General features: G+C 32.5%; 1 protein-coding gene across 1 annotated transcript in view; it reads right to left on the bottom strand.

Moving 5' to 3' along the window:
- Nucleotides 1–6,016: 6,016 nt before the first annotated feature.
- LOC129231326 (feline leukemia virus subgroup C receptor-related protein 2-like) overlaps nucleotides 6,017–17,590 on the bottom strand; it is a 182,625-nt gene continuing 171,051 nt past the window's right edge. Inside the window, exons 9-11 of the mRNA XM_054865615.1 lie at nucleotides 10,412–10,517; nucleotides 7,608–7,719; nucleotides 6,017–6,252 (exon numbers count right to left, since the gene is read on the bottom strand). Coding sequence (XP_054721590.1) covers nucleotides 6,167–6,252; nucleotides 7,608–7,719; nucleotides 10,412–10,517 — 304 coding nt within the window. The 3' untranslated portion in view covers nucleotides 6,017–6,166. The remainder of the gene's footprint in view (nucleotides 6,253–7,607; nucleotides 7,720–10,411; nucleotides 10,518–17,590) is intronic.

Genomic DNA, 17,590 nt, shown 5'->3' with positions numbered 1-17,590 from the left:
TAAGAATTAAATAAATAAATAAAAATTGAGAAAAAAAAACGTAACATTTTCTGTCTTACGAAATACATTTTATAAAATTAGAAGCAATGAGTTTCACCATGCAGTGACAGCATGCCAAAGACATGTTTAAAAGATCCAAAACCATATTCAAGCACAAATTTAATTATAATGTCTAATAAGTTAAACGATATGGTTTCTAAAAGCATTTACTATTTTAACCTAGTTACAAAAACAGCAAAATCTCGGGAATTTTTTCAATTTTTTATTTTAGTGACATTTTTCAAATGAATGCATTTAGACAAACAAGGGTATTGAAATGTAATATTCACTTGGAACAGTATACCTTTCTTTGAATAGAGAAAATTCATATTTAAAAAAAAATACACGAAACATTAATGTGCGCAATAACATTTGCATCGGAGAAATATTCGGAAACGTTTTATTTGCTGAAAATATCTTCGATTAATTGTGATTAGGAGAAAGAATTTCAAAACTGAAGAAGACCTATATTTATAGGCACAATAACTTAAATAGAACAATAACAGGCACAATAATGTTTTATGAACATCTAGCGTCACAAAGTTAAACGTTGCGGCTAGCGAACAGCTTATAAAATTTACATCTCTGCTATACTATTTCGTAACATATTTTTGTGTAAGTGGAAGACATTTCCAACAAGGAAATCAAATGGCTCGAAGCACTGTTGCAAGTTACATACAATGTTGTAACAAATATCTACACACACATAGCTAATCGTAATATAGTACATTAAAAACTGTTTCTACAATGAATGAATTAGGAAATTGATTCATGATCACAATTCAATTTTTTAAATGTTTTTCCACGCATTAGATAAAAATATGCTACTTACCAGAGCAGCATTTACACTGTCAAAGATTCAAGTTAAGCCAGATCTTGAGGATTCCTTTCTGTTTAAAATTTGAAGAAAATTGAGGAAGCATAATATGCTCCATTCTAAGCCAGCGCAGATCAATATAAACCTGCAAAGTCTAGTTCTACATTATAATGGAAAATGTAAAGTATTGGTTTATCACTTAAAACTTCAAGGTTCTTTAAAATGTTCAGCTGTGTACCATTAGAAGCACGAAGATGTATTTCATACATAAATTGAATGGTTGTGAAATGAAAGTTTTTCAGAAAGTTGTAAGAGGAAAAATATTATAGTATATAAATGGGAGGAAGTAAAGAATGCTCACACATATACGTATTATACATTGTGTATTGCCATACACTATTGAAATTTTTTGAAATTAAATTGATCAAAATACTGGAAACTCCCTTACGATAGACTGAGCAAGTAAGTTGAACAACAAACATGAGTTTCGATCTTATTCAGTTCGAAGAGCACTTGGTAACGGTCATTTTTAATGGTGTAGGATAAATTCAAAAGTTCTAGACTTTGCATAAACATATTTCAGGTGATATATTGCAATGTAAAATGTCAGACAAGTTCGCATCTTTCGTTGGGTGACAACTTGTAACTACGTATAAATGCTGTTCTGATGAATGAATTAAAAAACAATAAGTATGCTAATTATATTAAATACAATATCGATAAACAACACCAACTAGAGATACATACACACATTTAAGGCTTGTGGCCACACTTTTAATCTGAGTGTTTTCAGGAAAGATGAAGATTGAAAGTATTGATGGTAGAGTACGAAATATTTCGAATAACAAATGCATAAGTTGGATGTCAGCATGGTTATGTGATTGGAAGTTGGAATACATAAATGGTATTTTTACTCGATTTCAAAAAAATCTTGGCAAGTTCAAGGAGAAGTATGGTGGCACTACTTATGCGTGGCTAAAAATAGCTTAAAACGAATATCATAAGCAATTCACCATAACGAAAAAATAATGCAGAGGTTTATGTATATACTAGACGGGTAAGATCAAGAGAAGGTTTTTTTGCATTATTTAATAAAATAAGGAATTGAAACTTTTGGATTGTTGTTTGTAGCATTGAGCTAAAATACCTGGCAATTTTAGCTAGTTCATTCATAGGTTCTTCTGAAACATACATAATACGATCCAAAAGTAATGAGCCTTCGTTTAAAAAGACAGATTTATTGAGCTGATCGGTGGAGCGAGTTGCAGGGTGTGCAAGCGTCAGTATAACGTGTGGTTCATTACTTTTGGATCGTACCATGTATTCATACATAGAGCTTATTTTGATGAAAGATTAACACTTGCAAAAGGTAAGAAAGGAAATTTTATAAATCTAAGCTAAATTCTTTTACAGGCAAATGGAAGCTCGATATCATTAAGCTGCTTTTGAACGATGTTATACAAGGTTATTCCCACGCATTCATCAAACATTAACAGTTCTTAACAGAATCACCAATGTTACTAAGTTTCACTTTTAGTAAAAATTAAACTTTTACTGCAAGATTTGGTGATTGTGCCAACTCTGGCATTAGATATTTTACAGGTTCTTAATGTATCAACGTTTGTTGATTGAGTCGAGATGCTTGCGACTGAACTAGAGATACAGCCCACGTCCCCTTCATCAAACGAAGTAAGAGAACTCTTTCAAAGAGCGAAAAAATACCTCGGTCTATGATACAGGGTTGTTGATTTTTTTTTGCCGAACTGCAAGGTATACTTAATATTCGCCCCTGAGTTTCCTCTCAAAAAATAATCATTAGCAGGAAAAGTTGCTTCGACTTGAAATTAAAATTTTGGGACGACATTAATGGCTTGGTTTTAGTCAAATTAAAAGCTATTTACTTCTTAATCCTCGAACCTTTTAAACCTTATCTTCATAATAAATCATGAAATCTCAAGATGTAGAAAGTTTTAAAAATTCACAACTGTAAATTACGTAAAACAACTTGATATAATAGATTTAAAAAACTACTACTTTTTAACTAAAATAGTAGATTAGCATGAAAATACGGAATACCAGCTTTCGAACAACTTGTACTTATTACAATCTCAAAATAGTTAAACAAATAGGATCCTATGACGTAAAATAAAGCTACGTGCTTATGATTTAAATATTTTAGAACAATAGCATGAGAATGAAAAAGTTGTACTTGCCTTTATTGTATGGGTTTTGAGTTTTTTTAAAAGCATGATCCCCGTCCACGTTTAAAGTCTAAGGCAGTAAAAATACGACTGTCCTAGGCATACGACAGTCCCCCGGTTCATCGCCATCACGAAAATGATCCTTCTCTGCTCACTCAAAATTCTCCTAATAAAGGAGTTCCCCGAATAGTGAAGTGACTAAAATGGGTCCCTGTTGTGCCTTTCGCGACGGTTACGAAACGTCATCAGCAGATTGCAGCAGCTTACGATTGTCAGGCTATGGGAACGTCACAGCAGTGACGTCTTCATAATGTTTCAAACTGACTGTTCACAAATTGTTCCATCGACATCGCAGTAAATCCACACGAAACATGTCAGAAATATGTCACAGCGTGACTCCCATGAGACGCTACAATTGTTATTTTGCGACTAACAAGTGGGACTCAACTTGTGACTTCCCTGTAACTTTGTCATGCCATGTTGCGCTTTCAGGGTCTAAGTTAGACTAAGTGCTGATCCAGAGTATTGGTCAGGGGGTCACGACCCTCCTCATTTAAAATGGTCAAAGATAGCCGCAAACTGCGTTGTGGGGACTTCCATTTCCAGAAATTAGCGAAGGAGAGTCCCAGAACCCTATCTATGCACAACAATGTCATGTCTCTTTTCCGATTTGTGTGTTCATGTTTAATTAATGACCCCCTCCAAAACCATAAGCTGGATCCGCCCTTGAATTAGACTGCTAATTACGCAAGCACGAAGCAACTATTTTCGATATTTCCATGGATTTCTGACAGTGAACAGAAAACCTATGCAACTGCAGAGATCATTTTCTGTCCTAGATGCTTTCAGTCGATCATTTGCGGCGAGCTTTTTAACTATTTCATGGACTGGTGAATAACCTTGTACATGGATTCATACATCGAAATTAGCAACTTATTCAAGTACCTTATAGTGTTTTTGCTGGAAGACGTTTCCTATACATTAGTACAAAAAAGAAGTTTCCATTCTTTTACAAAATAAAATTTACATTTGCAAAACATACGAGATCACCAATGTACTTTTAATAACATACAATATTTGTACAAGGAAGACAAGACAAGCATCTGTTACGTTAGAAATTATATATTGCATGAATACAGGGCTTGTCAACTGGAGGAAGCAAAAATTCCTTTTGGAACCATATCAAAAATATACAGATACATGTCATACTTTGCTTTTTACACTCTCTAAAAACCATTGCATCTTCTTCCTAGCTTTGACCAACCCTGCATGTATTCGTTTAAATAATCACTTTTTACTTTTGGCTTATATGATGAAGCAGCGTTGTGCATATTTTTTTTTGCCACCAATTAACATTCACATAAATGTTAAAATTTTAGTTTTCATGTCGATAATTGAAAAAACTACTTGTGCATACTTCTTGGAAGACAATATTATTTATTGGATACATTTTAAGCATTTGTGTATTTTTATGATACATGCTGTCGCATATGTATTAGTTATTGTGTATAGCTTAGATAGCGTCTTGTTTTAAAAATAATCAATGAAGAATTAAATTTATGTATCTGGGAAAGGGAAAATTTCATTTCACCGCGAGTTTAAGGAACACACATATTTTAAAAACATGATTCATGTATTACCTTTAGAGGCATAAATTTGCTTCAAACTATGAAACGAAATTTTTTTTAATTACCTAATTACACGTAAATGTGGGTCTTCATCATAAATTCAAACAGGTAAATTTAATTTAACGGCTGCTTTAAAAGTTTAAATTAAAATTTAATGCAACGTATTCTAGTTCATTAATGCTCAAGATTACAAATAAGTTCTTGACTCTGCAGTCCTAATTTACATCTAAAATGTTCTTTTGATGACTGCTATTAGAGAACTGATTTCGAGGAATAGAGAAAATTTATTTTCTTTGAAAATTACGAAAAATACCTATATGAACACAAACTTTGCTCAAATAGGCTAAAACTTACTGTGTTATTTCTTTTCAGAAGATTGATGGCAAAAAAGAGAAGAAACTAGAAATGAGCTTTTTGAACATTTGTTCTCTTTTTTTTTTTTTACTTTCGTTTTCAGAATTTTTTGTGATTTTTTACTGCTAATTTATGTGAGTCACATTTCTATGGTATTTACATTAATGTTCTCGTAATCAGTAAGTGTAGCATTACTCTTGTTGGAAAAATCTGACAAACTCAAACATGTTGAGTTTTTTACCCTATTTTGAAAAACAATTATTGATATATAAGATTGAATTTGCTATTTTGTGAAATTTATTTGTACTGTTATCCTGTAGCGCATAAGGCATAGTATTCCACTCTATTTGGAGTGACTGAACGAGGACAACTTCTTCAAACTGTTTCGTTCAACTAGGTTAATTTCTACCCTATATTTTATTTACTGTATTACGGTTTTTTTAATATGTTATAATTTCAAAAATTATACACGTTTAAAGTAGGAACATTTCTCTTCTTAAATTGTCTTAAGAAGTCAGTAAAATACCAAATTTCGTTGCCATACGAGACTTTAAACTGCTTTGTCATAAGAAATTCAGATTATGTGCCAAGTGTTAAAAATATGAAAACGTAAAACTTAGTTTTTTAAGTTGTTTTTTATGTATAAAATTTCTCCGTCCATGCTGTTAGTTTTTATCTTTTTCCTTTTATTTTTCTCTACTTGGTAATGAAAATAATTATTACTTTGTTCATCAAGACTCAAGAGTATATTTCAACAATCAATATTCAAAGTTTAATTAAAATAATTATTTACAAATGAGTTCAGATCTATTTGTTTTGCGCAAGCGACACATACAATGTAAAACAGTACAACAGTTAAGAGAAACATTTTTTAACATTTACAACAAACTAATTTACCAGTCGTAATAAATATTGCACATATAAAGCACTATATATACAAACCCAGAAATGTCTAGGAATTAGTGCCGATTTAGCGCTTGAAACTTAAAGGCACTTAACACAAACTCCTAGAATTTCAATATTCATTGAACATTTAAAATGCATAGACCACAAAGGACAAAAAACAGACATCTAAGTCTTGAATGATGCCTTGGCCCAATGGAAGACATAATTGCAAAGCTTCTTCTTTAACAGAAATTTCGTTTTTCACATTGGCTTTCCGATTCAGGTAACTGAGATGCTCTGAGACGTCGGAGATCAGACTTGATGAAACCTAGAGTAATTTTTTAAAATATATATGCTTAGTTTTACTGAAAATGTTGTTCATAATCAAATTCATACCGAAATTAAATTTATTGGTTTCTTGTATGCATCTTATTTTATGCTATCTAAGTCACTGTTATTCCACAATTTTAAGTCCTATTTTATTACATATAAAGCTTTTCCGATTCAAAAAATCTTGCGTTCTATCTCGTTCTATCTAAAACGACATGTTCAATCGCTGTTTAAGTAATATGGTATATAGAAAAGAGCTTACATTGGATCAAATTTCAGAAACAAATTTCGTAGGTTTAGGGATTTAATTATATTATAAATGAAATCCTCAATAAAAATTGGGAAAAAAAATGTAAAAACTCAAAACGAGAATAAAAGAACAGTTCAACATGCAAACTGTTTATTTATTAGTATTATCATTATTTGTTTAAGATGAGCAATTGAGTCTGTTGCAATATTGTAACTAGTTATTAAACTCGACCGAAACGTCAACCAAGTTTCTGAGAGTTGCTGCTGGTGAATTTAGTGTGCTGTTACATATCCAAAAACGGACAGCAGATTATTTAGGTCAGTAATTTAGTAGACTTCAGAGCTGAAAAAATAAGCGGAAGAAATTATGGTTCTTTTTGGACTTTTTAGTTTGAATGCTGCAAATTGCACGAAACCGAAAGTACATATTAAAGGAAAGTTAATTAAGCGTTAAAGAGGATTTGTATGCATTATGTTACGTATTAAATGCGGAAACTCTCATCTCTCATTTCATGATTTCAGTAGTGATGATGAAAATTTTCAGTTAGTTTGAATTTTTTTGAGTAATCACGATTGCTTATTGCTTTCATTTGAATGTTTTGATGTGCTATCATTTTATTTTCCCGCCAGCACCCTCTGCAGCATCACCGTCGATCGGCTCCTCACGATGCTGCTCCTCTAGCGAAAGCCATCTCCAGGTTGCGTCAATATCCTACACTTACACGCATACATACTCGCACGTACGAACAAACACAAACATACATACACCTACATACATACACAAACACATACACACCTACACACAACTACCCACACACTCATACCTGCGCACAGACACAAACACACACGCCTACATATACACACACACACATACTCGTGATTGCGAAAAACATAATTTGAATTCAAAATGTCAAAATTCAAATTATTTTCATTATTTTTTTTTTGAATTATGTATTTCTAAAAATTAATCCCCTGCAGTCCGAAATCAAATATGTGCATTGGCGTTTCTATGCTGGGCAGTGTCTAACGCGTGTTTACACTGCTATATAGCAGCTGCCAGAGCATTTTTCAAATTTATTAGGAAAAGTAATGAACATTTCTCACCTGTTATTATACTACCAATCAATAAGGTTCCTGAGAGACTTACATTAGCAACCCAATCACCATAATTTGACAAAAGAATTCCAGCAACAGAAGTGAACACTAAGCCAAACACCTAGGAAATATAACAAAGAATATATCAGCTTTCAGAATGAAATTTCAAATGTTGGAATTAAGAATATTGAATACAGTCGAGTCCCGACTTACGCGAGGGATGCGTTCCAAGACCCTCGCGTAAGTTGAAATTTCGCGTTGTGGAAAAGGGTATGTAAAAACTTTTATAAACATACCCATATGATTAAAGACACTTGTAAACACCACGTCAAACTGTTAAAAACCATTTCTTAACTTTACATTATTGTTTCTTAAATAACAAATTGAATCTTTATTTATTGTATTAAATAAAACGTTTTATTTAACATAAAAAACTGCTACGATGCACAAAATCAATGATCAATGGGAAAGAAAGACGTAAAATAAACCACTACGGTATGTACATTATGTAGTAAGAAAAATAAATGCACTATAGTTGTTGAAACTTTCTCATTTTCCTTCTATCTTCGCAAACCTTGAATGAAACAGTGTTCTTAGGTGTCATTATATTTCATTAACTTTCCCATATAGAATGAAAAAAATAAATGGAAAATGAGGAGTACAGTCGACGCTCGATATAACGACCATCTCCGTCCCAGAGAAAAAGGTCTTTATAATGGGTGGTCGTTATAAGAGGTAGAAGTTAAAAAACATATATACATGCATCACGCATGTTATGTTGCTCTAATAAAGTTTGCATTTTTTCAAGGATTCCAGTTAAATTCCTAAAGTATTTTTTATCATAGACATTTTTTAAAAAATAATGGGTGAAAAATATTATGACCGATTTTAAAGTAGAAAATATGGGAAAAAACTGATTACATATTTAAAAATCGTTTACTTAAAAATCATTTATTTTCTGAAGATAAAATCAGAAACACTTGTTTGCCTTTTTAACGCACATGATTTTTGCAAAACACAATTTTCCATTTCAGTTATAGATGATAAGTAGTGTGCTTTTGAAAGAACATTTAAAATTCCCTTGGACATTCAAAACTTTTCACACTAGAAACTTTGGTCTCAATTCCTTCTTCATCTGATCATGATACATCAATTAATTTTTGTGCACAGTATCGAGAAATAGTTCATCTTCTGACAGATGCTCAACACATGCTAAATCAGAATTGATGTTAGCATAATTGTTTTAGTTTAACTCCTTATCCAGTTTCATTTTCTTAAAAACATTTTACAGCATTTCATCTTCTTCATCGAAATTTTCATCTTGGATTGCCTGACTTCAGCAAGTTGCTTTTGCATTTCAGCAGTAGATTCCAATTCCTTTTGCTTTTCAAAATCAACATGATGAAAGCAATTTTTGAGGGTCTTTTCTGAGACTTCATTCCATGCTGCTTCAGAGAGATGCAAAACTGCAAAGATCTTAAAAACCACGTGATCAAACACCAAACTAACATAAAATGTGTCAACCCCTTTTACTTCGGAATCCGGAAATTTCACTTTATACCCCCTTTATTTTTTCTGTGCTGTTTTGAGTAGTACTCCCACCCCCTCTCAAAGTTGGATTGAACACTGAAGACTACATGCAGCTGTCTGTAAACAGTTATCAAGAACATTTCGAGCTACAAATTTGCTTTATTGGAAAAACATCGGAAATAGTGCCCGCTGAATTCGGTCGTTGTATTGGATTAGAAGATACAGAACGGTCGTTATACCGAAAGCAAATTAACATTAAGTTCATAGGGACAAAGTTCGGGCTTTTACCACTGGTCATTATAATGGAATGGTCTTTATAATGTGTGGTCGTTATAATGAGCGTCGACTGTAGTTATTTGTATAAGCGATGTTTAGAATAGTACGGTGTGGGAACTTCCGCTCTCAGTGATGCCAAAGGGATGAAGGCCCATTCACGAAAAAACCGCGATTCCCTTCGTAAAAATTTCGTGTTGCGGGTGAAGAATTCGCGTTAGGAATAAAAAATTTTACCGGGGGAAAAATCGCGTTATAGCCATTTCGCGTAAGTCGGATCGCGTTGTAGCGGGAGTCGACTGTATTGTCTTCATGTAAAAATTATGCCCCAGCAAAGAAATCACAAAGAGAGAGAGAGGTAAAAACCTCACAATAACAGGTCGAATGTCATGTTTTTTTGAAAGACCGAAACTTGGTGAATATCGATATAAATTTTTGATTATCTATTCCGAGGTTAATACAAGCAGCTTTGCTTAGAATTTAAAATATGGTACGGTTAAATCCCTTTACAACGAACTTTAAGGAACAACAAATTTTGATCGTTGTAACGAGATTTTCATTGTAATGGAATTCAAGCAACGTAATGGAAAACAATTTGGGACTGAAATTTTTTTTCGGTAAAATGGATATTCAGTTGCATTGGTATTCGTTGTAGCGAAGTATCAAAGTGTATGTTTTTTTTTAATTAGGGTTATACATTTTTTCCCATCAAGAAGGGATAAAATAGATGGAGTGAAGACTTTTATTCGTAAAGCAAAGACACCAAGTCATGTGATAGATTTTGAAGCGAAGCACTGGAAGAAAACAGGTTTCTTTCTCCAGTTTCACGCAAAATGTGTCAACCATTCGTCGTTGTTAAATCACGTGACTTGAGCTCTGTGTCTAAGCTTTTGAAACTAATGTTTGGACTATCTCCCTCCATTTACTAATTTCTACTCTAAGGGTTTTCCTTGTGAGTTCATGCCCCCCCCCCCATTCTATTAAACATAATTACATAGAGTGTGCGGTACCTGAGCTGATGCGTTTAGTAGGCCAGAGGAAATCGATTCAGCTTCTGGATACGTTATTTCAGCAGCAAATTCGAAGCCCAAAGGTAAATAGCCAGTCATGAAAAACCTGAAAAAAAAAAAAGTTGAATAAATTTATCTGCAACACCAAATTGTGTGTGTGTGTGTGTGTGTGTGTGTATGTGTGTGTACTATTACTACTGAATCAGAAGGGCCCCAGAGGGTGTCATATGGCACAAACAGCGCCTTTCAAGTTTTTAGCGGAGAGGAGTGTTTTGGAAGCCCGTGTTCTTGGGGGGGGGGGACCCATCGAATCATATTAGTAGCTAAATAAAAATCACAGCTCAGTATGACAAAGATAAACACAAAACTTCTACGGCAATAAATTGACATGCACTTACAGTTTTGCAAAAAGCACGATGCTCAGAATTGTTAGGAAATGAAGGAAAATAATCATCTTATTTGTGGATCGAGCCTAAATTAACCCAAGAATAAGTAAACAAAGAATTTATCTGGGGACCTTATGCCTCGAGTTATATGAATCAAACAGAATGACGACATGAATTTTAAACAAAGAAGTGAGAGTGAGAAAAAAATTGTAGTTAGTATAAACTATGTATTCAAGTTGCGTGGACGGCGTGACACGTGCTAGCGTCAATTCGTAGTAGAGAAAGGAATTGAAATCATGTGAAAATAGTGCAAAATCGTCTTCTAAATAAATAATTAGAAACTGAGTTAAAAATCCCCAACAAAATACAGACAACACTCCTTGGATATTCCCGTTAGAATAAGTTTTAAAACATAGCGCACCGCATAGAAATCTCTAAGACTCGGTCCACACATGTTTTTTTTTTTCAAACTACACATCGTTGAAATCATCTTAATTACAGTTCATTGTGCACTTAGATGTTTTCTCAATAATTATAACATTTAATCAAACAATTTAAAACTATGAAGTTTTTAATCAATTATAGTGCAGCTCTGGTTAGTTGAGCTGTGACCTTGACTATGTTTACATGCTTTAGGGGAGTTTAGTGAAAAATAAACGTGTTATTGGTACGGATTTTAGTTGGAATATTTTTGAAAAACTACTAAGAAAGTTTCTCAACTCAACTTAGCGCCAATTAGCCCTCCCTATTTTCCGCAACAGAGGTAAACATTGTCAGAGTCGGAGCTCAACTTCGCAGAGCCTCACAATAAACAATATGAATACTTACTACTTTTTAACGTATAATACTGCGCAAAGCATTTTGCTCTATGAAATGAAACACAACAAAATTGACACAAGTACCTAGATTCACTCTTCTTTACGGGGTAAGCAATTTTTTTATTCATTACATTTTATACGAAGATACTTCTGATACAATAACACTTTTATTAAACAATTTTGTTATTTAAACTTGAATTTATTTGCATGCGTCACGTGCGAGACATCTAAAGTCAAACCACTTTTAACTTGCTCACGAATTAGTTAATATTTTTGCACTATAATTGCATAAATGTTACAATAAATTGTAGATTTTTAGAGCAACGGCTGCAATGTAAAAGAAACATCTGATTTATTGAGAAAAAGTTTAAACCGTTCAAAAAATTATGTATTGGGCATTTCCACGAAAAAGAAGAGTCGCATTGTCCTGATCGTGACTGTTCATATATTTCTTTAAAAAGTAATTATGTAGAAAAATATTGAGGAAATCTTTTGCTTAAGGAATCACACATTTATTTGTAATTTGTTAAGCAATGAAATGCTTATCATTACACTTTTAAATTATTATTTTTAATGAAATATATGAGGCGTTACGTGCGGAAATTCGTCGTTTGAAAAAATTACTATTTTTTTCAAACGACAAATACTAAAAAAATAAGGCCATTACACTGAAAGCGGTAAATAAATAGAAATAAACCGAACAATAGCAGCAAATTCAATCACATCTTCCCTTAAATCATCATGGGACTTCATTTTTTAAGTGCATTTAATTTCACAATTTTGAAACTGTTGCATGTGTCTATTTTGTTAAAAAACATGATTGCACTCAACTCGTAAAACTGTAAAAGTCTGATATATAATAGACTTTTTCTTAACGTATGGAAAAATTGGATAACTAGTATAAATGCCGAAATAAAATGTAAAAGATCATTGTCCAGTAGGGGATGTAACAGATTTTATTCTAATTTGCTACATCTACAGATTACCCACTATCACTATCCCTATTTTCCGAGATTTTATACGAAGTATTGCAGGCCGTTTATGTTGGCGAATAAGAGACTACATTACACTACTGTGGGAAGGTAAAGTGCAGTATCTGTAGAAATGAGTTTTTGAGATACTATTTGAAGAAACGCGTTTTAGATTTCATACTCTCAATATGGAAATGTTGGAAGTACACATTTTTTAGTGCTTTATTTTCAGCGGAAACCAAAAGCAAGCTTATACAATAAAACTGAAGTACAATAGATGACAAAGATGAAAAATGAAAAAATTGCGGTTACTGTACTTTACCTTCCCGTGGCGGTAAAACTCTAAAACATATTATAAAATAAACTGATGTTTTACAGTTCAATATACTCAGTTTACGAAAAATATAAGTCGAATGTAAGCAGATTGCCGCTGGAGGGGGGGGGGGGGCATTTTGAGGATTTTCTCTGGAATACAAAAAAAAAGTAAACCAATTTATGTTAGCATTCACTGCCTGCTTGTCTCCAATTAGTTCTTGTCCCAGCCAAACTCGTGATTGACGTCACCAAATGGCGATTTTCTTTGTTTATATCTAGTCTATCGTTCCCGTGAACGCAGTATAGAGGTATTATGGTTGGGGAGGGCTGCAAAACGGTTTGGAGAAAAGTAATTTCCCTTAAAACACATTAGTTATAGCCAGTGGTTGGAAAAACTACATTTCTTTTGTAACGAACTACAACTACTTTGTTACAAATGTAGTTAACTACAGCTACAACTACTTTTTTTCAAAATGTAGTAACTACAAACTACTTTTGAAATGTAGTCGCTACTTCGCTACTTTCCAAAAAATAAGCAAATAAAAAGCATACACAATAGGCTGTCCCTCAAAAAATAAAAGTCAATTTTTCAAGTCGCATACACTCTTGTATTTTTCCTCTTGTGTCAAAACAATCGTGAAAAAAAGTTTCATATAATTTGCACAAGGGCAACCAGTGCCGACTTGCACCTGAAACTGTAAAACAGTACCTGTATGCTAGGCCAAATCGCAAAAAAAAAAAAGTTTTTTAGAAACTCGAAATTTTTGTTGGGAAACGTTGACCCTGTACCCAACACCCCACATGTACCACAAGAACATTTATTCAAATTAAAAAACATTTAGATATGCCACACTTGACCTAAAATTTATAAGTTTACTTAAAAAATTGATTTTTTTTTTCAGTTATCTTTTAAAAAATTACATATAAATTTAAATAGAATATCAAGTTTAAAAATTAATAACGAACACATTTACAGATCAAATTACAAACGAATAATAAAAAAATAATATATTTTAAATGAAAAATTTAACTCAGCCTGGAAGCAAACCAGATCTTTGAGTACTATGTGGGAGACTTAAAAATTGCAGGAAAACAAACATTTCTATTTAACGCTAATTACCTACTTTTCCACTTTACTGTTTATATTTTCCAGCTTGATAATTTCGTAAAATCTTACATTTCTGAAAATATGTACAGTGAAACCTGTGTAAATTGACCACTTGCGGTGCAGTACTTAGGTGGTCAACTTAGACAGGTGGTCAACTTATAAAGGGGGTAGTGATTTTTTTTTTTTTTTTTTTGTCATTTCTTGCTCCATATATTCATTTTTTGATTGATTGACACTTACTCTTTCTGTTCAACTTACTTTCATTGTTTAGCATTACTTTGAAACAATTATTTAAAATGTTATTCAAATATTTTTAGAGATTATTTTCCCAGAATGACGTATGATGTGTCATGCAAATTTAAAATTTCAGTAAATTGATCCAAAAAAAAAAAAAAAATCTTATTATTTATGAAAAGTTACTCATTTGATATTAATAGTTCCTAACAATTCATAGCTTCTCAAAAATTACACATTTTTCTCATATACATTTATACCCCATGATAATCTACTTTTCAACAAAATAACTCCTTATTGAAGTTGGCGCACTTATTAGACACTAGTTTTAGAAATTCCATATGTGTCATCTAATTTTCTCTGGCTTTCTCCCTTTTCAATTAATTTTAATATTTTATACTTTTTATTGATCTCAAGCTCAACTAACTTTCTTTTTGAAGCCATTTTCTTTAAAACTATAACACAAAGAGCAACAAGCTAGACTCTCATAGTTCAAAAAAGCAGTTGAAAATGAAAATGTGTGTGTGTATCCTATCTCTTAATCACTTGCACCAGAAATACTGCAATGCAAGTAACTTGACTCTTTAGCACAATTCCATTGTTGCCACAAAATAATGCAACTTTAAAAAAATGGTTTGTATTTTTCTATTGACACATGTTTTCATTGAACAGAGAGTACAAAGGACAATCTCAAATAGATCAACAAAAGAAAGTCAAGTTTGAGAAATAAAAGGGTTCTTAGTAGTTTTCCCATGTGGTTAAACTCAAAAGGAGGTTTAGTTATGCTGCTGTTTCATTTAGTTAGTAAAATGCTGTTCTGGTATCAAAAATATTCTTGGAAAGCTATAAAAGAAATAATAAAATAAAATAATTTGCTAAGTAAAATTTTAAAAACTAAACCAAGTGGTCAACTTACAAAGGGTTTTTTACAGTACTCCAAACCAAATTTGGTGTTCATTAGTGGTCAAGATAGACAGGTGGTCAAGTTACAGAGGTTTTCCTTCATTATATAAGATAGGACTAATTCCGCTCCTGACAAAAGCGGTCAACATAGACAGGTGGTCAACTTACAAAGGTGGTCAACTTTACAGGTTTTACTGTATCAAAAACTTAATTTTTTGAAGAAAATTATAAATGTTAGGCACGTGTGGGTTTTCTAAATGGTTTTTAATTTGAATAAATGTTTTTGTGGTGCATATGTGGGTATAGGAGGAACGTTTTATCAACAGAAATTTTGAGTTTCTAAAAAAACATTTTATTTCAATTTGGCCTAGCATTACACAAATGCTGATTCACACTTTCAGACATAATCGGCACTTGCTGCCCGTCGTTCAAATTATGATTTTTTACTTTCTTCTATATCTAATATATAGAAGAAAGTATTGGATTCGTGCAAATTTTCAAATTTCGAATTTTGACGGATTCGAACGTTTTGAGGTGTACTGAGTCCATTTCGACTATTTTTGGAAAATGTCTGTCTGTCTGTGTGTATGTGTGTGTGTCACGTCTGTGTGTGACCAGTTTTTTGTGGCCGCTCTACAGCAAAAACTGCAATCACCCGTTCTTTTTTTCCATTGTGAGTGCCCTATCTCAAGAAGTAATGCTACGTTCTGGTTGAAATTTGGAATATATGTGAATCCATATATAAACCGGCTTTGGTTCAATTTTGACGCCAATCGCTCCAAGAGGTGTTGATTTTTTTTTTTTTTTTTTTTTTTGCGAATAAAAATAGCTTTATAATTGCAACAATAAGAAAGATAAATCGTAATAGACTGTCGTCTGCGTATTTCTCGTGATTTTAATTGTATGGAAATGATCGGAAAAATTATCTCAATGATTTAAAATTTTTAACTGTTGCCATCCTGTGTTTGTTAACAAATAAATGTTTGTAATTCAAGAAAGGCTTTTAAAATAACTTTCAATTTTCGCTCTTTGCTTTGCTTTTGCAATAATTCAGACATTGGAATGGTCGTCAACTTTTTGCATGTGTAATTTTGTTTTTGTTGGGAATATTGCTTCCTCATCAAGCATGGGGAGGGATCAGAAAAAAAAAGAAAAATATAGAAGAAAGTTTCGTGATGGCCACAACATACTAGTAATTGTATGGAAATGATCGGAAATATTATCTCAATGATTTAAAATTTTTAACTGTTGCCATCTTATGTTTGTTAACAAACAAAATATTTGTAATTAATTCAAGCAAGGCTTTTAAAATAACTTTCAATTTTCGCTCTTTGCTTTGCTTTTGCAATAATTCTGACATTGGGATGGTCGTCAAGTTTTTGCATGTGTAATTTTGTTTTTGTTGGAAATATTGCTTCCTCATCAAGCATGGGGAGGGATCAGAAAAAAAAATGTATATATATAGAAGAAAGTTTCGTGATGGCCACAACATACTAGTTTTTTTTTTATATAAAATGATAAAATATAAGAGAGTGTGCGACTTGAAAAATCAACTTTCGATTTTTTTTGGGGGGGGGGGGATCCTGATACTTACACACACACACACACCGTAAGAGAATTGAACAAAAAAGATTGATAAATTAGCTCATCAGAAGACATTAAGAAAAATGTCCGTTATCATACTCTCACACACTGTAATGCTCGTTTTCATTGTAAGTCCTCCAGAACAGTTCAATTTCATCCTTTTCTATGACATTTTAAGTAGCTTCTTTTTATTTGATGAATACTGTCAAAAATTTAAGCCTCGCTAAAATATTTTTGTTTTTTAATCTTCGGTCAGTTCATATAAAATTCACCCAATTTTCAACTCACGAAATCACCAATATCTTTATTTTCGCGAAAATAAGTGCTTTTTGCAATATGAATATTGGTGAAATATGAAACTTACAACGGCAAAAAAACTAATGGCGTCAAACAGATAGAACGTATGGCGTCAAAATGAAATGCCTGAGGTCAGCTCGTATTTTTATGAGTCTTATTTCTCATTGCATCCGCTGATGTACTTGTGTAAAATTTGAGCCAATCAAATTCGTTTGAACCTTTTTTCTTTTTTTTTTTTTTTTTTTCAGTTTATTTAAAAGTAGTTTCCAGAAATCGCTACAAACTACTATTTTTTGTAGTTAACTACTCACTACACTACTTTTTAAAAAAAGTATTGCGCTACACCACAAACTACTCAAAAATGTAGCTACTACAGTAGCGTCGCTACTTGTAGCGCGCTACTTCCAACCACTGGTTATAGCTAGTTTTTCGTTCTAAATTTAACTACAACTGTACGCATAAACTTTGCACTACGTTGGAAATTTTCGGATATACATCCGCTTTCTCCGTTAATGTTTAAAAACATTTACAGAAACTATTCAAGGTTTTAACTCCACGGGCAA

The sequence above is a fragment of the Uloborus diversus genome, chromosome 10 (genome assembly GCF_026930045.1).
Source record: "Uloborus diversus isolate 005 chromosome 10, Udiv.v.3.1, whole genome shotgun sequence".
Taxonomy (NCBI): Eukaryota; Metazoa; Arthropoda; class Arachnida; order Araneae; family Uloboridae; genus Uloborus; species Uloborus diversus.
Note: the sequence above shows the minus strand (reverse complement) of the source record. Positions and strands in the feature narration are given on the sequence as shown.